This window comes from Polypterus senegalus, chromosome 12 (genome assembly GCF_016835505.1).
Source record: "Polypterus senegalus isolate Bchr_013 chromosome 12, ASM1683550v1, whole genome shotgun sequence".
Taxonomy (NCBI): Eukaryota; Metazoa; Chordata; class Cladistia; order Polypteriformes; family Polypteridae; genus Polypterus; species Polypterus senegalus.
In genome coordinates, this window is record NC_053165.1 from 11,963,434 (window position 1) to 11,985,111 (window position 21,678).

Genomic DNA, 21,678 nt, shown 5'->3' on the forward strand with positions numbered 1-21,678 from the left:
GTCTCCAGGAAAGTAGGTACCTCTTATTGCCCGTGTAATACCATTCCAAAAGTGAAGCACAGTGGTGGCAGAATCAGGCTGTGGGGATGGTTTCTCAGCAGCAGGGACTGGGAAACTAGACAGGTTTGTGGGAAAGCTGAACAGCACAAACTACAGAGATATCTAAAGGAAACCTATTTCATACTGTGATGACAGGCTGTAATCGCTACAAAAGTTACAAAGGTCTGAACACCTGAATCAATTCAATATTTCAGTTTTATCTTTAATAATCTGCTAAAATTTTGACAATCTTGCTTTTGGTTTCTCATGTGGGGAAGACTGCAACATAGCAAAATGTGCAAAAAGTAAAGATGTCTGAATACTTTTGCAATTTACTAAACAATCCAAATGCTATATTCCCATCATGAAAAAAACTGAAGTCCAGAAAGTTTTGTTTTTTTTTAATTAAAAAAACAAAAAAAAAAAAAAAAAAAAAAAACGTTGAAATATTGAGGGGCAAGACAGATTTAAAACACTATATTCAAATAGTGACTGCTTTTAAAACTGTCTTAGTAGTAAATTGTTTTAACATTTCCAGGCTGCAAATCTTAAACACACACAGCAAGCAAAGCTATGTGGCCGAACACTCCATAGCACAAGTTACAAAATAAAAAGATACACTTATATGAACAAGACACCTAGTCAGACACTATTTTGTAATAGCTGTTTAAAGTACCACCGTTGGCAACATCTGATAAAAGTTGGGAGTTGGAGAAAGTAGACAGGAAGGGACTGGGGTGACGGACATCACACAATTTACCTTGGCTCACGATTTTTCCTCACTAAACTGACAAAGGTATCTATCTCTGCAGCAGTAATATGCTTTTCCAGAAGCTTGCGGTTGTTGTGTAACAAAGCAGTTATTGTGTCTTCAGCCAAAACATCATACCCAATCTGTTTTTGCATAAAGCCAAACTGCTTTGCAATGTACTCCTTTAAGAAAAAAAAGAGAGGAAAAAATAAATGAGATAAGTGTAGTAGTCAGGGTAACAAAAATATTGTAAATTATGACAAATATGTCACAAGTGTTAACACTGGTAAGAGTAGTTAAGATACAATTTCTGACCTAAAACTAGAAAAATGAAAACAGGAATAGGCAAATGTGAGAGACTTAAAATCTCAAGAGATTGAGGGTTGTATTGACCCTAGTTATTCAGCAGGTGTCATACTTGCATTTTAAGGGGAATAAGAAAAAAAAAAAAATTACAGAGAGAGATAGATAGATGTGGCCCAAGCATGCCATCTGGTGCAATTTACATTTCATTATTCCCTAGCTTTCAATGATTTTACAGAAGTATTTAGCAAGACATTCCTGCAGATACATGCAAAAAGACTGGAAGGTTTTAAATTACTTATTTTTTAGATTATGGAGTGGTAACTGTAGAAACAACCTAAAAAGGTACTGATCTCTGTAGGCATCATGAGAGAGAGAATGAATACACAACAGCAAGCTTGCCAACTAGTAAAAAGGCCAAGATAGTTCAACAGTCAAATTAATGTAGTAATGAGAATAGGAAGATGACGCAAAATTAAAGACTTCAAACAGCTGTGCCAATTAAGCCCTACATTTTTTTTTTATATCTTTACTTAATGCAAACCCAACAACTTTCAACAGTTAGAAATACTTTTGTTAATTGACAAGTACCGTTCAGCATTATCCAAAATAATGGGGACTGAGAATAGTTCAGAAAGGTAATCAAAACACTAATAAAAGGCCTACTAGAGAAAACAAAGTACAATTTAACATGCTCTAATATTAAAGTATTTTAAGTTGTTGTTAAAAAAAATAAATAGGTCGGGAGCTTGCACTTATACAGCACATCACTACACCAATCACATGACAAAATGTTTAGGATCAAATAGATAAAACAACAGCACACTTCACTTGATATGCATCACTTTTTGCAGATTACTATTTCAAGTACATTGGAGAGTCTGTTTACTAAAGAAAGGTGAGTTCCTCCAAAGATGATCAGTTATACTTTCTGCAAGGAATGAGGCATGTTCATTTTTGGTGGAGGATGAAAGAAATAGGAGTATTGTAGATGAATAAGATTATAGGAATGCAGATTTCCCATCTAGATTACAGCAAGGGACCAAAAAATGTTCAAGGAAGTATTGCTAAAATGTTACAAATGCTGCATTTTTAGTTTACCAAAGGGTTTAAAACAACAATCATTAAATACTGCAGCTACATGAAGGTTTATGGGGCACAATTCCTTTCCAGTCAGTTTAAAAAATTTAGTTTAGAGTAATCTAGCACATATCATCCTACAACGTCCTGTATCGTGTCGCTTTATTAGGCTACAGCTACTTTTGCAGTGAAATTAAGTAGGTAACTGAGAAATTTTATAACTCCACCCCAGAACAGATGCCACAAAACACTGTTTACAGATCAATAATAGGACAGCACTTCTGTTTATGAATTGTGGAAACTGGTGTCTGTTGTGAAGCAATTTATGACTGAGGTACAAACTTTATGCACTTCCACAGTTATGGCAATACAGGGATTATATACACTTAAAGTAAAAACCATAATATAGATTCGGTTATTTTATGAATATTTTATCAATTTATGAAACTCCTTGAGAGCAGGATTACCTGGTTTTTACGATAGTCCTGTTGAGAGTGTCTCAGCACTCTATAGCACAGCCGGCATATGTGTCGAAATGGTGCATGACGCTGGTCGGCAAGCTCTTCTAGTCTCAGCATTGGCCCATCACCGCTGTCCGTGAAGGGTGCCTGCAGCAGCTTAAAAATCTAATTGATCATATAAGAAACTGCTGGATAATTTGTTCAGTCTTAATGTGTGACATTTCAGAATATTCAAGAAAGGGTACCTGTTTCAGAATATTTTGCTCCCTCATGAGTTTTTGCCTTTCTCGGTTAGGTTTATTGACCATAACTTCTAGAACATCTTGCCCATTGTTTGGAATGTCAACAACAAAAAATACGAGGTCTTCAAGTAATTTTGTTACAAACCTGTCAGAAAAGAACAAAACCCATACTCAAGTTTTTTTTTGCAACTTTTAGAAGTATAATTCTCATGCATGTAGAAATCTTATTAGAAGTATGTTTATGCAGAAAAAGAACTCCATTTATCCAATTACACTTCAATGTGATTTTAACAAGTGGTTACAAATTTAACCAAATTAGCAAAAATGTTTTGCTCGTAAGACCATTCACTTCCAGTGCACTACCTCTGAATATACTGCACGTGTGCCAATACACAACTTGCCTCCGTTCGTTTTGGGTTATGGTGCCTTTTTCAAGTTTTCCTGCAATTGATGCCAACACCTTGCTGGCATCATTAGCAAAGTCCAGGTCTCGCACCTCAGCTGGAGAAACAGGAACAATAGCAAAAGCTTCTTTGTCTTCCTTCAGCGAAGAAGTGCCAATCTAACAAGACATTAAAAACATTCTCCAAAAAAAGATTTCACTGTTAAGATAAAGGTATGCTTTAATTAGGATTTCGAGAGATGTACTTTTTTTTTTTTTACTTATTTATAAAAAAAAAAAAAAAAGTCTAACTCAGAAATCCAAATAAGTTTAAGTGGCATAGATAGTTTGTTCATAGTGCTCGCAAAATATCAGACAGAAGTCATGACTGATAACTGATTGCAAGATGACAGTACCCAAACCTGGACCACAGCTGAAATATACCCTGACAAGGTTTAATTAATGTTGGCCCAGCTGGACAAGTGTAGAAAAATAGAGTAGTAACAAAGTTGAGGAAATTGCTTGCTTGCCTACTATTCTATGCACCGCAGTTATCAATATTGTGGAACCCAGACAGAGTAAAGGGACTCAGGACAGGTATCACTGAAGACCAATTACACTTTTTAGATTAAAAAAAAAAAAATGAAGGTAGGGAGGTTATAAGAAGAAAAAAAAAGTGCCATGTTAAAAGTATCTGTACTTAAGAGACCAGACCATTTTATATTCGCAAGACTTACTCTCAGCATGACTGGTTTTTCCTCTTCCTTGTCTATTGGATTGTTTGTGCTATGTACCCAGGTGTTTGTACATAAATGCCGCAGTCTAACGTAAGAGTTCCTAAAATGAAAAAAATACATCTTAACATTCCATTTGCTTACATGGTACTAAACAACTAGATGAAAAGGGTGAGAAAAATCACTATGGGCTTTAAATAAAATCATTGCAAAGGTAAATATGCTTCAACAATTAAACTAAGATATTTGTGTTGACTTCATATTGCATGGAACACAAACATGAACAATTTAATCAAAGCAGGATACCTTAAATTGAAAGTGTCCAAAGATAAGTTTTAAGCTGGCATCCCCCTCAGCCCTGTCAGACCTTTTTTCCCCCCCCTTCAAGATACAATCAAACTTGCAATGTTTGGGCGAAGAATGACCATTCTCCTTGCTTCTGTCGAAAGCAATAAGCTGAAATATCTGTTTTTAAAAAATCTCCCCAAATAATTATGTAATTAGGTCAGGAACACAACACTTGGAATTATAGGACCCGTGACGAGAAAAACACCTTTCAAATTTACATTGTAAATTAGTTTCTGTATTTCTTACTCAGCTATTGAATCACTTTCAGAAAAACCTTAAATGTTCACCTAATTAGGCATTTGCAGAGCTCATTCATTCAATTTTTTAAAGTCTAAACATATCATTCATAAAATATTTCTGACCATGTTTGCAATTATGGCGCACTGTAATGCAAAATTACAAATACAGGCAACAAAAGGTAGGCCAGGATTATACGAGTTTTTTTTTTTGTAGGATTAAGGGATTCTAATGTTAAGCAATTAGCATAGAGTTGTCATCATTTACACAACTCTAAATTGTTCACACAAATTTCTAATCATGTACTGGGCAGATGTGCGAGTGGTTTAACAATAACCAGGGTTTGGTAAGTTTTTTCTTCCACTATACTCTCTTCCTAAATCCCATAAGATTTTTTTCAGCATGGTGGTGAAAAGAACGATTGAAATCTCCTTCAGTTAATGGACTTGGCCTATGGAGACATGTGGAGTCATGATCAAAGATTGATTCAGCAAACCAAAGGATTCTTTTCCTAGTGGCTTGCAAGGGAGAACATTGTCCAATATGAAGTCCTTGGGTCTACCTTACCCTTGTCCCAGCAACATGTTGCAATTGTACAACAACATTTTTACTGTAATGTGTCTTTCAGTTGGAACTTTTTTTGTCCTTTATAGTACAATTATTGGGAGTAAAGAATACAGCACATCCTACATATTGCAAACATAGCTAAACAATTTTTTAGTCTTTTGTTGTAGTTGGTTTCCTTTACTGCAAGATACTGCAAAAGATAAGAATTGAACTGCTTTTTCCCAGTGCAGTGAACACTCTCGACTAGCAAGGCTTTCATATTTTTTGATTGTGGTGTGTACTGAATACTCCATAGTATTTAAGTCGACTGGCTTTGTGCATGACTTAAAGTGGTGTTTGGCTTTGAGCAAAAGCAAAGTGGTTTTGAATAGACACTGCAGAAAGGTGTGTTAGGTTTTTATTCTACAATACATTTCTTTCCCACTATTACAATGTAATAAAGAGCAGGTATAGTCTGCTAATCAAGGTGACAGATGTGGATACTTGTCACTAACCACCTAAGATCAGACTACATATGAAAACATTACTTTTTAAGTGTAACATGAACCAAAAAAAAAAAAACTTGACAGGGTTAGACCATTATTAAAAAAATTACTCTTAAAATAGTTACCTTGGCACTAGAGAGTCACCACCTCTCAGAGTTGTTGGATCCAGCTCAAAAATTGATGAGATATCATTCCCATCTGGTACAGACACCAAGGTATACTTTACTTTCTCTTGGATTGTATGGAGTCTGGTCCTCAGCACATCCTGCTCTGAGTCCATCTGGAACAAGAGAGATGACTAAATTACAAGCACATAAAACTACTGAAGCAAGCAAAAGTATAAGTAGGTCATTTAATCTTTGAATAAGGAATCTAAACCCTTCTCAGAAAGCAAAAGACTCCAAAATGAATTAAATTTGCTTTTTAAGGGTCTATATATCATAGTCTATCATTTTGCTGTAAAAGCATGTTATAAATAAGCAGACACCTTTTTATACCAAAGTACTAAAATTTGTACCTGCTATTCACACCAGCATCTTCCTATCAAATGAACTGTGATATTTATATATATATTAAAAAAAAAAAGCACATAAATCACCTTAAGGAAATAAGTTGGTGCAGTGCATGATGTTTCTAACTCATGTAAAAAGCATCCTTGGTTTCAAAGCAGCACCCCGTTTTCTGTTACTGTGACATTTGCACAGTTTCAATGTGGCTTTTAGAACATTATAAAAATTGAAGAGAACACATGATCCAGCACAAACATGTTCATTCTATTCAATGAGGATTGTCCAAAACAGTATCAAGTCAAGATCTGAATGGCCCTGAAGTCCTACTTTCCACCACACTACTCTGTCATTTACTGAACGTGTCTAAGGTTTTTTTGCATGAAATCTGCCCTGAACTTTCCAGCCATGTCCCAACGTTCAATTTTAAAGTGACAACTGTGATCTACTGTACTAATTCCCTTTATAATTTCAATACTTATGTCCCTTCTTAAGATGAAAGGGTTCAGCTCCTTTAACTCTTAGCTCATACCTCTCAGTCCATATCAGCCTAATCACTGTTCTCTGGACTTTCTCTAGTGCTGCTAAGAATGTTTTTTAATTATGGATACCAAAACTGCACACAAGTAGGCCTCCATAGTGCATTATATAACTTGGGCATAACCTTCCTTGACATGTACTGTACACATGATATGCAACCTAGCATTATGCTTAATTTATTGGTCACTTCTGTACAATGTCTTGATGTAGATAGTGGAGAGTCCACTAGGATTCCTAGGTCCTTATCATAAGGAATCTTCAAGTTACAGATCTCCCTTCTAAGTGACTACTGGGTTGTAATGCCATTTATAGGAGAACTGGACTAGGGTCTAGAAAGCTTAAAATACACTAGATTAAAGTCAGCAATACAGTAAGGAACATAATTCAGTATTCAAGTTTTTAACCTCTTCATGTTTAAGAGAGCCATGAACTGTTGATCATCTTTACTGTTAAACATGTACCACACAGCTACAAAACACAGGTAGGTTTTGTGAAACACGAAGACTGATGCCAGGCCTTAAGACACATTTCAAAATTAATAAAAAGTCATGCAGAACCAAGTAAGCAAAGCCAGAGCAGGACTGTTCACTTTTGGTAGAAGTACTCACAAAACTGAACAGACAGAAAAATTTCTGGATTAAGTAGAGTTCTGCAGTTCTACTCTAGTTCAATAGTCTTTGAGAACAGTATGTTAAGGAACAAACTCCATATTCTACAATTTATACCCAAAGATTGGAGCAGTTCCCTGCAAAAAAGCTACAGTAAATAGTATTGGCTTTTAGGCTTGTACATTATGATACGATTGTTGCTTTTGAAGAAACTGTAGATAATGTAGCACCCAACAGACAAAAGTACATATTGATTACTGGGGTCAAATACCTGCTGTGATGACTACAGGAAACCGCACTTAGACTGTGTGAAGCCAGCTTCTGACCACAAACTCTCTAGATGCATCATCTGTTTCATGGCTTTCTAGGGTGCACTCTTTTTTCTGCTTATGTGTTTTTTAGGCATCCTACCAGGCTCTTTCATCACAGCACTTTTGTCAGTGATCCATAATGGCCTCTATCACATTTTAGTCCCCTTTGAGATGTAAGTTTAAGAAGAAACTTTTACACGTTTGTTATGTGATATTTTGCATACAAGTTGATAAATATTTTGCATGTCTTTTATTTGTAACTTAGGCAAAGCTAAGTCAGGAAAGTGAATTTTATGACAGAGGTGGGGGGGGGTTAGTGCCTGAAACAAGTTTGGCAAGTGTTTCTCTACTAAAGTCTCTCTCAACCCCCCCACAGGAAAGCCAGGCTGCCTAACTGCCAAGCTTGACCTTAACATATGGTTTGGAGGGTAGGTGTGAAGGTGTTCTATTCCTCCATTGGTCTGAAGTATGGCTGTTTGGAATTGGCTTGTATCAAAATCTTTTAAGTACCACGACGCCCTATTGGCTCTAGGGGTTGGATAGTAAAGCCTATAACCTCACTCCCTCTCTTACCAAACTGATGATGAATGACCAGCTCACACCATTAACTGAAAAGAACCCCACAATGAAAAGCACAGCTCGGCAGCCATATTGAGACAGGCATGTGGCCTGTTCTATAGAAAGCTGACCACCAATGATGCCTTAACTAGAGAAATTTTAAGTAACTAACAAGTCTGTGTGCCGACTGAAACTACACATCAACATTTATCAGGTTGTATGGTTGTCAATATTCAAATGTACTGTGCATATTAATCAATATCATCAATAATACATTGTTTAAAAATTGTAACTTAACTCCTGCTTGTCTTTTACACCTAATTGCCTGAGGTTACAGATGCAGAAGGGAAGGTGTGGAGAAGTTATGTACTATAATACCTTATAAATAGTGGTAAGTCTGGGATATTTGAGGGATTCTGACAGAGGCTACTTAATACAAATGGGGAAAGTAGAGCAATATATTTCTATACCAAGACAAAGCAAGGTTTCAAATCTTACCTTCTCTGAAGCACAGCTATACAAACTTTAAGCACTATTAGGCTAAAGGCATGCCATGTCCGTTTTCTCAACAAAGAGAAGCAGACCTGCTGAAAGATGCACTGCCACTTGCTGATAAGACAGTAGCTTTTGTGCTCTACTGTAGTTTCAAATCAAGAAAACTAGATGCATACTGGCATAGGAGAAATTCTCAGTTGATCAGCTTTATCCAACAACATGCCTCTTTGCAATTGTCAGTACTAGAAATATCACTCACACATTTAGCTGGTATTAAAATTACTGCAATACATTCGACAAGCATCTCTTGGTTTAAACAATTACAGTATAAAAAGAATTTGTCAAAAAGTTAACTATAAAAGGAATAAATTAACCAAGGCTTGTATAACCTGTTTATAGCAGGACTACTTACAGATGACCTTGATTCTTGAAACTCTCCATCAAAATCAGGGTTTACCTAACAAAACAATATAAAATTTTATAGGATTGGAAGGTACTCTGCAGCTCAAAATAAAGATGTTAAGATACTGTTAAAAAAAACTTTGCAAAGGAAAGGAACACAGACATCCTTTACCACTTCAACACCAAATGTGTAAACAAAAGAGCAGGATTGTGGTTTATCCCATCAGAAAAATCAGAAAACATACCTTTTCATACACTAGTCAAAATGAAAATTTACAAATGTTACATCATATTTTAACAGACAATCTCACAGCATTGTGAAACGCAGCAAAGAGCAAGCAAAGAAAAAGATGTACATTAATAATACCAAAGATTCCATAGTTTGTCACTTTACACATCACCTTTATAGTCTTGAAACTGAATTGAAGTACACAGTTGCACTTCACTTACAACACAGTTACATTTACTGGTTGTTCAGGCACATTTTTTGGTTTGTCTGTCCACTGCCATTTTTGTCTGCAGCCCCCCAACCTTTGAGAATATGGAAGTTAATTCTGTGCAAGCAGGGTACTAAGTTTCTTGTTTGGGATCTCATTTGAAAAAGGTTGTAGAAAGTTATAAAAATACACCCAGACAAACTGCTCATCATAAACTAAAAATATAGACTGGTTATACAGACCCACTATAAGACAGGAAAAAAGTCAAACTGCAGAATTCAGTTCACTTGCATGCAATAGAGACCCAGGATATTAAAATTCAGAAAGAGCTGAATTACAGTACAGTAATGGAGAATAGATTATGAATTAGCTTAAAGTATGTTCTCCAAAAAGTTGCCTGTGTCTAATATACTAAGGGGAAAAAAACTGTAAATACAATTTTTTCCAAGTGCTTGGGAATGAGGGTAAAGAGCATGGAAAAGAATCAAATTATATACAACTTTGATGGGTTAATGTTTGCGTTACTTCAACTGTACTGTGTATTTCAGCTGAAGAAAAAAAAAAGTCACTGAAGACTAAAAATGAAAGGATTACCATAAAAATAGAAAAGCAAAGCTGTAATGTCTAAAATTGAGGCCTTATTACATTCATATACTGCAAATTTACATTCCTGCCAATCACCACAGAAGTCCAAATCTCCAGTAATATGAACAATCCATCCAACACACAAAGAAAATTTTTTACTTATTTGCTATTTTATGTGCATGGCAGAAGCAAGTTGTGTTTTGCTTTGTACAGTGACTAAAGTGGTTTTATATGGAGCAGCAGCACAACTCTAGGCTGAAATTTTTTACGTACACCAAATTGGAAAGCTCATGTAAATATACTTATGGTATTTTTGGGGCAAAGTAGTAGGGACATGTTAACAAGATACTCAACTGATGGGCCAAAAGTGATGGGGAAAAACAAAAAAATACACACACCACTTGGCAAAGCAATGGCAGCTAATTAGAGAAGGTGGTTGTGTTTCTAGTGTTAACAAGCAAGGGACAGAAATCTCCCACTGTATTCTTACCTCAGCTGCCAAGTAATGCCCAGTAGCAAGGTGCTTAAAACGAAATAAACTGTTCCAGTAGCCAGCTCCACCTCGACAAGGATCATGCTGAACCACCTAAGGGTTAACAAGGAAAAAAAAAAAAAGTAATAAACCAAAATCTGTACAACAGAAATAAAACAAAAAAACTAGTACCGCTTTCCAAAAAAAATGTTTACAGCATCCACAAAGAACTAGTAATACAACCTTCAACTAGGTTACAGTAGTAATGACCTACACCACCTTTAAAATCTTATACATAAGCAATATAATTTTTCTGTCAATTACCTCAACTTCCCATAAAGCTTTCGAACTCGTTGCAGATGTGGCAGATTGTCTGCCAGTTGTTCGTAGGAAGACATATTGACGTTTTCTGTGGTCATCGCAAGTAAGAAACTTTTCTTGCTCTGCATGAAATAGTCTCACCACATCACCCTGTGATGGAATTCAGAAAGTTAAAAACCAAGGTTCTTATAAATTAAGACACGTCAAATCTAGTATCTTTATGCAGTGAATAAGTCCCTATATATACTGTTAGTTGTGAAAAGGTATAGGCTGGATCTAGTCAAAAAACAGGATGGTAACTAAGCTCACTCACCCCTTTTAATATACTCTCCTTATTATCACTCCATTTCATGAAAAGCACAATCTTCCAACTTGTATTGCAGTTCACAGAGTTGACCTTAAAAATACAATAAAAATAAAATCATATTTGAATTGGGAAAAGCTGTCTTTACTGTCATAGCATTACACGAAACTAGCAACAAACTAGAATATTAACTGTTTTGAGCTTTCTGTTGGAGATCACAGACTATAAAGAATTTCATATTTGGATAAAACATGAGCATATGATAAGGAAACAAAAAAATACAAATCATACAGCACATAGGGCAGCATATATAGGATTGCCATGTACATAATCTAATCTTTACTCTGAAGCACAAGAGCAACCACACAGCATGGACCTTCACATGTATTTATCTGAAACTAGCCAACATTGCAAAGGAGTCAGTTAAATTCTAAAAATTGTTCGGTTTGTTGAGGGTAAATATAGGACAGCATACATGCACATTATGGTGAACTGAGACACACTATTATGCAAATCACAAGAGAAATAAATCAAGCATAATCTCAAACCCACCTCATTGCAGCCAGGGTTGTCCACTAATTGGTGGCTACTGGCATGCAGAGGTTGTCCTGCATTTACTGGATTGAGAACTACTTTATCACCAATCACAACCTAAAGGAAAGAGACAAATGAAATTAATTCAGTTAATTAAGATAGTCTAAATAAACTATATGTATGCCTCTTATACAGATGAAAACTCCTTGTGATACATATTAGAGTACATAATGATATCCTGCACCTTCAAGGGAAAAAAACATTTCTAGTAGGATGCAATAGCATGTTTAAATCAATAAAAATGGGACAGCATTAATAGCCACTGCCAGCATAAGCAGCGATCTCCAGACAATCTTTCTACATCAAATAGATGTTACTTCGAGAACATTGGATGGTTGTGCTTATACACACAGCAAGACAGACAAATGTATGAAGCAGAGGGAAAATGTAATAATGAATATGACTGCATATGATACAGTCCAAGTTCAATGATATCTATACATTTAGAAGTGTTACACTGGAACATGAGAACAACTTACACCATGATCTAAAAATAAAAGCATACTAAAATTACCGGTTATAGGGCTTCAGCATAGCACATTTACCAATTAAACCAGGCATTTCTATTTTAATGTGCACTGTATCTCAGTAGTACTATAACAGCCACACCTTTATAGTTCTGCCCCTGGCTCGTTTGTAATGTGCCTAGTGAGTCAGTCCAAGAGTAAGACATCAATTATGTATACATCTCTTAATCCATGTTAAGCTTTGACTTGTAACTTGTATTCCAGGGATGCTGTGTAAAAATCAGGCACCATTTCACTTAAGGATACCCCTCACACATACCAACTTAGATTGAATCTAATGGATAACTTCTGGATGGGACAAGGAAAAACTAGAATAAAAAGAAAATTCCTCACAAATAAGAATACATACAGAATCCACACAGATGGCAACCAGGTGGAACTCAAACGGTGTCCTAGAGTGAACCCAACATCACTTTCATGCTACTCTGTTGCCCAAAATAAGATGTTTATATAGGTTGAATCCTAACTAAAATTCATCAACAAAACTATACTTACACTGTCTCCAATAGACCGCAGTTTGTAGAAGGGCTGAATATAAAACCAGGAGCCTTCATTTCCAGCAGCATCCAATGTTACTCGCATGGCATTCTTCTCCAATAGGGCGGGAAGGCGCTTGTTCACAGTTAAATATTTATTGCTCTTCAAGTGTAACAACTGTGAATGAAAGGTTCAAGGTAAACAGTGTGAAAATGGTCTACGCAAACATCACGTGTGATCTCATTCAGACCTACTGCCACTTCACCCAATGGCTCTTTATGGTCAAAAAGGCTCATTGTTTGGACAAAAAAAAAAAAAAAAAAAAAAGTCTTGACATTTCCTATCCTTGGAGTGGATTTCAGGCAGAATTTAAAATACTCAGGAATAGCTACAGTTATCCATATAACCACCTTCAAGCCAAAATTTCATGTTCCTAACTTTACATCAAACTTTGCCAACTTCAAGAATCCATTCTAATAAAAATTTGTCCAGGTAACGGTGTCCATCCGGTTGTTGTGTCTGTCATTCTAATAGATGCCCATCACAAACATCAGTGATTTTACAAATACCATACCAAACAGCATATAAGAGACATATACAGTGGTGTGAAAAACTATTTGCCCCCTTCCTGATTTCTTACTCTTTTGCCTGTTTGTCACACAAAATGTTTCTGATCATCAAACACATTTAACCATTAGTCAAATATAACACAAGTAAACACAAAATGCAGTTTTTAAATGATGGTTTTTATTATTTATGGAGAAAAAAAATCCAAACCTACATGGCCCTGTGTGAAAAAGTAATTGCCCCCTGAGCCTAATAACTGGTTAGGCAACCCTTAGCAGCAATAACTGCAATCAAGCGTTTGCGATAACTTGCAATGAGTCTTTTACAGCGCTCTGGAGGAATTTTGGCCCACTCATCTTTGTAGAATTGTTGTAATTCAGCTTTATTTGAGGGTTTTCTAGCATGAACCGCCTTTTTAAGGTCATGCCATAGCATCTCAATTGGATTCAGGTCAGGACTTTGACTAGGCCACTCCAAAGTCTTCATTTTGTTTTTCTTCAGCCATTCAGAGGTGGATTTGCTGGTGTGTTTTGGGTCATTGTCCTGTTGCAGCACACAAGATCGCTTCAGCTTGAGTTGACGAACAGATGGCCGGACATTCTCCTTCAGGATTTTTTGGTAGACAGTAGAATTCATGGTTCCATCTATCACAGCAAGCCTTCTAGGTCCTGAAGCAGCAAAACAACCCCAGACCATCACACTACCACCACCATATTTTACTGTTGGTATGATGTTCTTTTCTGAAATGCTGTGTTCTTTTATGCCAGATGTAACGGGACATTTGCCTTCCAAAAGTTCAACTTTTGTCTCATCAGTCCACAAGGTATTTTCCCAAAAGTCTTGGCAATCATTGAGATGTTTCTTAGCAAAATTGAGACGAGCCCTAATGTTCTTTTTGCTTAACAGTGGTTTGCGTCTTGGAAGTCTGCCATGCTGGCCGTTTTTGCCCAGTCTCTTTATGGTGGAGTCGTGAACACTGACCTTAATTGAGGCAAGTGAGGCCTGCAGTTCTTTAGACGTTGTCCTGGGGTCTTTTGTGACCTCTTGGATGAGTCGGCTCTGCGCTCTTGGGGTAATTTTGGTCGGCCGGCCACTCCTGGGAAGGTTCACCACTGTTCCATGTTTTTGCCATTTGTGGATAATGGCTCTCACTGTGGTTCGCTGGAGTCCCAAAGCTTTAGAAATGGCTTTATAACCTTTACCAGACTGATAGAGCTCAATTACTTCTGTTCTCATTTGTTCCTGAATTTCTTTGGATCTTGGCATGATGTCTAGATTTTGAGGTGCTTTTGGTCTACTTCTCTGTGTCAGGCAGCTCCTATTTAAGTGATTTCTTGATTGAAACAGGTGTGGCAGTAATCAGGCCTGGGGGTGGCTACGGAAATTGAACTCAGGTGTGATACACCACAGTTAGGTTATTTTTAACAAGGGGGCAATTACTTTTTCACACAGGGCCATGTAGGTTTGGATTTTTTCTCCTAAATAATAAAACCATCATTTAAAAACTGCATTTTGTGTTTACTTGTGTTATATTTGACTAATGGTTAAATGTGTTTGATGATCAGAAACATTTTGTGTGACAAACATGCAAAAGAATAAGAAAGCAGGAAGGGGGCAAATAGTTTTTCACACCACTGTATGCATTGCATGGTGCCCTGCAAATGTTAAAGCAGAGAACTAGAATGATTACTTGGATCTCAACCCAGCTTAGTTGGACAGAACAGCATGTGGGACTATAAAAGCATTATAAATGTTTCCAATACCACTCACTGCTGACCAATGATAGTAAGCGCATGCATTTTATCTTGGTATGTACAATATAAAAGATAAATAACAGCTAAAATAACAGTAGTAATAGTCTGTTAGTTATTACAGCCTTTAAGCAAGTAAGGTTGAAAAAGGGCGTGAAACCACAACTGTATAAATCAAATGCACCCAACACTGATTTCTTGTTGGAATAACTGACACAATCCAAAAACAAATCCACACCAATTTCTGCTTCAAAAAGCCAAGGTCATACCTCCTCTAATACCTTTAGGTTTGATAATGTCTGCCTGGACAACCCACAGCCTATTGGCAACCCAAGAGCAATTGCAGCCCTGACTTATGAAACTCAAAACAAAAAAAAAAAGCACATCAACTAAACTTTTGATGCAATGTACGGCAAATATAAAAAACCTCACAGCTAATGAACTGTTTCTCCTGCATAAAACCAAAACTCTAAAAAAAAAAAAAAAAACAAGACTGGAGAAACTTTTTACTTAACTGTAAGTTCAAGGTATATGAACTGGTGACATATGCAAATTCACCAATGTTAAAAAGATTACACAAATTGAAAAATAAGCACTAAAGATGTGCAGTTAAGCTTCTAGCATTTTCACGTGCATCAAAAAATCTTTCCAGCTCTCCCCACATTGTTTTACACATTCATCTTTGTGCAGGTTTTAAGCATTTAAATTTTGTTTCATTCATTGATTTTCATTGATTGTTTTATACTAATCTTTGTACAATACTTTAAAACAAAACTTCCTTTGACCAAAGTACTTGAAAAATTAAATTGTTTGCTTCCATGCTTTACACATCACCTTTTTTCTAATGGAAACCTTGATTCTGATACAATACTAAGTTCTCACTCATTTGACAACATACACTCATTTTTGAAAATGTATGGCATAGCAACACGAGTACTAACAAGACTCAGAATTAAAAGTATTTCATTAACAAGAATAGCTACCAATATATCCATAAAAACTGCTACCGCCAAAATGGGCTGCTCCGAAAACTGCACCTTTAAAATGGGCCTAAAATACAGCAAAACTTTTACCTGAATGACATTACCATACTGGATAATTGTACCAAGCAGCTTTCTGTTTTCAGACTCGTTCTGCTTCTTTTCCAGATCTGCTGCATGCTACGGAAAATGAAAGGAAATAGTTTAGGTGGAGACAAAAAATACACACTCATTTTGTCCATTATGTCAAAACTGGAGTGCAAACTCAACTTAGGGAGTGTAATGACCATAAAAATATATTTGTCCTGGTTAAATGATATGATACACATACTGAAAATATGAGGGAAAGAAAAAAAAAACAAAAAAAAAAAAAAAAACCTTATCCTGACCAGGATCACAGAGAAACTGGAGCCTCTCATGGAGCATCAGGCACAAGGCAAGAACAATCTGTGGATAGTGCTTAATCCCATCAAAGGGAGAACACTCTCACACAGTAGGGCCAATATAGCAATACTAAATAACCTAACTTGCATTCAAATTTCACACAGAAAGCACCAGGGACATGAATCCTTTTCTTTTGTCAGTCAGTCAGTCATTCCCCAACCCGCTAATTCTAACACAGGGTCACGGGGGGTCTGCTGGAGCCAATCCCAGCCAACACAGGACACAAGACAGGAACAAATCCTGGGCAGGGCGCCAGCCCACTGCAGAGCGAACACTCACACACACACCAAGCACACACTAGGGACAATTTAGGATCGCCAATGCACCTAACCTGCATGTCTTTGGACTGTGGGAGGAAACTGGAGCACCCGGAGGAAACCCACGCAGACACAGGGATATCATGTAAACTCCATGCAGGGAGGACCAGGGAAGTGAATCCAGGTCTCCTTACTGTGAGGCAGCAGCATTTCCACTGCGACACAGTGCCGCCATTTAGTAATTATTTTGTATGCTCAGAAAGTTCCCTCTGAAACTGTAGACAAAATTACAAAACTTGAACATACAATAAAAACAATTAGGGGCATTTCGGGTCACTTTTTTATATATAAAAAACATTTACCTTTATTCCAAAGAAAACACAGATAAATATAGAAAAAACAAGGCATAGTTGTAAAATGGAAATAGGTCAAGTTTCTAATTGAAGGTCCCAATCATTAGCATTCATGCTCAGTGACTTTTGATATTGTTAAGCCTCATGGGCCAAAACTAACATTCCATAAAGCTTCTGTGCTTAAAGATAACATGTACAATTTGGAACAATGACACAAGTGGATAAAAGGTGCTCAGCCACAAACACTCAAGAAAAATCCACTTACATGCAATTTATTTAGCAACACTGCATCTGTAGTGCTGTTCCCTCCTGGCTTCGCAGCTTTCCAGAACTGTTTCTGTGCAGAGTACCTGTTCATCGGGCAGAGTTTAAAAAGGCAATCTAAATTTAAAAAGAAAAAGTACATAATTAAGGTGGAACTGTGAAATGAGATAAACTAATTGATAAAAGAATATAAGCACATTAACTTTATAATATTTACTTATCTCCCTCTGCCATGAATCCCCATATCACATTGAGCACAAAACACAACTTTTTTAAATATCTTTGTCAGGAACCACAAGTGGACAGAGAAGAGAAGGGGTATAAAAAATAGATATATCTCTTTCAAAAATAAAGCCATAAATAACTCACTGTACATGACTACATTTCTAGAAAGTAAGGGAAGCTACAAGCCAAGAACCAAACTAAGTATCTTTAGCTGGAATCTAGAACCACTCTCACTGAGAATCAAGTTATTACAGTCTAGTTAGTGAGCACTGTAATAAAAAGGTAATTACTAATGTTCTATAAACTTAAGAGTGCAAACTACTTTAGCTTTTCAAAATAAACATTTCCATAGTATTATTGGATCTCCACCCATTGTAACCTGGACGGACAGGCTGAAACGAAGACTGGACCACTTAAGCCACACAGAGCCAGATATAACATGTCTAGAGACTGTCGGGGTGAACTTTACTTAAACGGATGAGCACAGTTTGATGGCTCACGGAGTGCCACATTTCTAAACAAATCTAAGGACACATTGGTGCGGTTTTTCAGTTACAGCAATAATCAGATACAAAACTAAGAAATGGTAGCTACATCTATGAAAATATATAAAAAGTAACCTGTATGTCCTATGCGATCAAAAGGTGGTGAAAAGGCCTGCTGTTAGAGATGAAGAGCCACAAGAGATACAGATTTCAAAACTTGAAACACCCAAAACAGTTAAACGTGCTCACTGACACCACTTCAGCAGAACCACAGCCGAGGAAGCACAAAACCCAACTTCTGACATGTCTAAACAAATATCTAACATTACTGTCAAAATGGAAATGCAAACATGCCACGCTATCATATTGTCAGTGTTTTAACACATGGTATACTGTATACAAAAACCACAATGCTTATCTAAACTCTGTTTGCTGTTATAACATATAGTGATGCAACAGTCAAAAATTGCAAAAAGGGTACCATAGCAAACAGTAGCACTTCTCAAACATGCGAGGCCTGGTACCTGTAGTGGGTCTCGGTATGTGTCGGCTTCTTCTGTTGCTGGGCTTATTGCTTACCTTGTGCTGCTGAACTCCTGAATTGATAACAGTAACTCTAACTTTCTATTTTCTCTTAGTGTCAAGTCTGAGTTTTTCCACTCTACCTATCTCTCCATACGTATTTTACATAGCTGTCCATAACACACATAGAAAATAGGACACTGCAACCCTAAATAGTGTATGAGCTGAAGGAAATAGAATATTTTTAAAAAGTAACCCTACGGACGGAGACTTCTCATTGGCAGATTTGGTCGCTATTCACTACAAACTTAACAATTTGTCCCCAAACGTGTGTAAAGAATGTCACAAGTTACTTAGTGAATTTCACAAAACAAATGAAGCACAAACCAGTCAAAGGACTTCCTGAAAATAAAATTCTTGAAATTAGAAGTTACCATAATGCAAGACACATTTTGGGAGAAAATGTGCAAAGCACAGACATACTGATAATCCTTAAATGAACTGTATTAAAGAATAAGCCTTTGTAAGTACAACTGTACTTTGGGGAGACCAGAGGGAGATTATTCTGCAGGATCACCGATATAAAGCCACTGTACTTCAAATTCATTACGGTTGTAATCTGAAAGCTGGAGTAGTCAAACTAGCCATTGGGATAGTCATACATTTTCAGTTATCCATGGGGGAAAAAGTCTAGTGATAAGTCATTCAAGATGGGTTTGCTAAAGGGCACATTAAAAGGATGCTAGTTAACAGTAAATTTCACATAAACACTACAAAATTTCACATACAGAACTACCGTATAAATGTGGAATATAAGTATTATAATGGATAGTACTTTGGGGTCCTTCAAAACTTGTAAAATGTTAGATGAATAGGGTAGGACAGTCTAGGCTGGACTGAATGCCCTTTTCAACAAAATTGTTTATGTACTAAAATAGAGTTTAGGATAACTTCCAGGCTAGGGCACTAAATATAGCAGTTGACAGGAGCCAGGAGAAAGATTTAAGTGTTTTATTCCCAATAATGATATAAGCTGTTATTCAATAAACTCAAACAGCCTGCAACCTTTGAACTATCAGTTTTGTTACTCTGATGTCATATCAGGACATAAACAAGTTCTGTCTAATCTCAATGTTAGCTACACATTTACGTGTGGATCAAATTCTTCACATATCAAATGCCAAACACTCTGAGCTGAACTTTTAAAGGCAAACAGAATGAGCAGATGTGAAAACCCAAAACTATCCGTTACAACTTATAAAATTGGGTCTAATTCTTGTTGTGAGATGATAAAACTACAAAAAGAAAAAAAAAAAGTGGAGTAGCAGGTGGTTACTGAATCCATCAGGTAGGTGAAAGTAATTAAGACAATGTAGAACCATATTTTTACTGCAATAAATTTAATGTAGATAAACCAACAGAATAGGAAACTGTGATCACTTACATTATACAAGACAAAGAAAACCTCAGACACCTCACTCTTTACCCATACCCTATTAAACATGGATGGTTCAAAAAGAGGACCAGAAAACTCCATGTTTTAAGAACTGACCTCATCTGCACAAAGAAAAATAAAAAAAAGGAACAGAATATTCCCTAAAACACTGTATCCATCCAAGTGATAGTACACAAAAATAGGAAAAATGGGTAAAAATGCTTAATAAGCCATCTTCATTGTCCCTAAGGAAACTAGCACCTGCACAGATAATAAATTACCATAGCTAGGACAAGCGGTAGGTATGCTGAGAACAGCAACATATATATATATATATATATATATATATATATATATATATATATATATATATATATATATATATATATATATATATATATATATATATATATATATATATATATATATATATATATATATATATATATATATAATATAAATAAAAAGTCAAGCAGGCAGCAATTCCACTAATGTAGCACATGAGACAACATTCACTGAGGAGCAGTGAGGGAACTATTTGAAGATTAACTTTACACTATAAAGTTTTTAAAAGAATTGGAATTTAGCACAATCAATTCATAGATGCATCTCTGGTTATACATACCCAATCTTTGTACTGTATCTAAGTCTGATTATCTACTTGGAAAAAATGCCTGTTATTGGGAAATCCACTAAATGCAAAAATCCAGTTTTGTCTTACAACTGTTGTAAATGAAAGCATCAGGAATAAATCAGTCATTGCCAAGTTGTGACATTGTTTATTTAGCTTGTACTTAAGCATCATGTTTGTAGTCTCCAAACTAAATGTTACAAATTTTCCACTGTAAAATAACTTAAACAACTGGATCTCTGATTATAAAGATCTCAACTTATAACAACTTGGAAGATACAAACAAGCACATGAAATACAAAAAGATTTGTTTACAACCACATTGTGATTGCAAACAAGCAATTTCTAATTTTTTTATTTATTTTTTTTAAATATAAAGAAAGCAGTTTTGATGAAGATTTGTAGCAACTAACATGGATGCATAGTGCAGTAAATTGTCACTTTTTTCAATTTCGCACTTTCATTACCTGGAGTACAGCATGCAGTTTTTCTTTCCAGGCTACAGGGATATGCACTGGAAAGTCCAGAGAAGAGTGAGTAGGCTTATTAAGAACTGAAAGGTATGAGCCGTTAGGAAGAATGGAAGGAGCTGAACATCAGTGTAAGCAAACAGATTAGAAGAGGACATAACTAAATTGTTTAAAATTATGAAAGGGATTAGTACAGTGGAACCAGTCTATTTTAAGATTAATTCAACAGAAACATGGGCACAGTCAATCTTAAGGGTTAATTTCACAATAATGTCAGCAAACACTTAAGACATGTGAAATAAAATTAACAAGTAGTGTGGTGCACAGTAGGTCTCCAGGAATATTCAAAACTCTTGGGATGAATAGGGTAGGACAGTCTAGGCCCAAATCTGGGTGTGCAAAGTTTGTAGAGACTTGTCAAAAAGCCTCAAAACTTATTTGCTGCCAAAAGGAGCTTCTACAAAGTACTGAATACTAGGAAGGAGAGATTTCAGTTAGATTTAAATAAATTGGCAAACCATTCAGAAA

The 21,678-nt window shown here is 36.2% G+C and overlaps 1 protein-coding gene across 1 annotated transcript in view; it reads right to left on the minus strand.

The window, feature by feature from the left end:
• LOC120540181 (inositol 1,4,5-trisphosphate receptor type 1) overlaps nucleotides 1-21,678 on the minus strand; it is an 86,810-nt gene that overhangs the window by 25,975 nt on the left and 39,157 nt on the right. Inside the window, exons 4-17 of the mRNA XM_039770734.1 lie at nucleotides 17,384-17,499; nucleotides 16,158-16,244; nucleotides 12,785-12,943; nucleotides 11,721-11,819; nucleotides 11,178-11,261; nucleotides 10,868-11,014; nucleotides 10,562-10,657; nucleotides 9,060-9,104; nucleotides 5,755-5,909; nucleotides 3,996-4,095; nucleotides 3,278-3,438; nucleotides 2,880-3,021; nucleotides 2,641-2,799; nucleotides 800-972 (exon numbers count right to left, since the gene is read on the minus strand). Of these exons, the coding sequence (XP_039626668.1) occupies nucleotides 800-972; nucleotides 2,641-2,799; nucleotides 2,880-3,021; nucleotides 3,278-3,438; nucleotides 3,996-4,095; nucleotides 5,755-5,909; nucleotides 9,060-9,104; nucleotides 10,562-10,657; nucleotides 10,868-11,014; nucleotides 11,178-11,261; nucleotides 11,721-11,819; nucleotides 12,785-12,943; nucleotides 16,158-16,244; nucleotides 17,384-17,499 (1,723 nt within the window). The remainder of the gene's footprint in view (nucleotides 1-799; nucleotides 973-2,640; nucleotides 2,800-2,879; nucleotides 3,022-3,277; nucleotides 3,439-3,995; nucleotides 4,096-5,754; nucleotides 5,910-9,059; nucleotides 9,105-10,561; nucleotides 10,658-10,867; nucleotides 11,015-11,177; nucleotides 11,262-11,720; nucleotides 11,820-12,784; nucleotides 12,944-16,157; nucleotides 16,245-17,383; nucleotides 17,500-21,678) is intronic.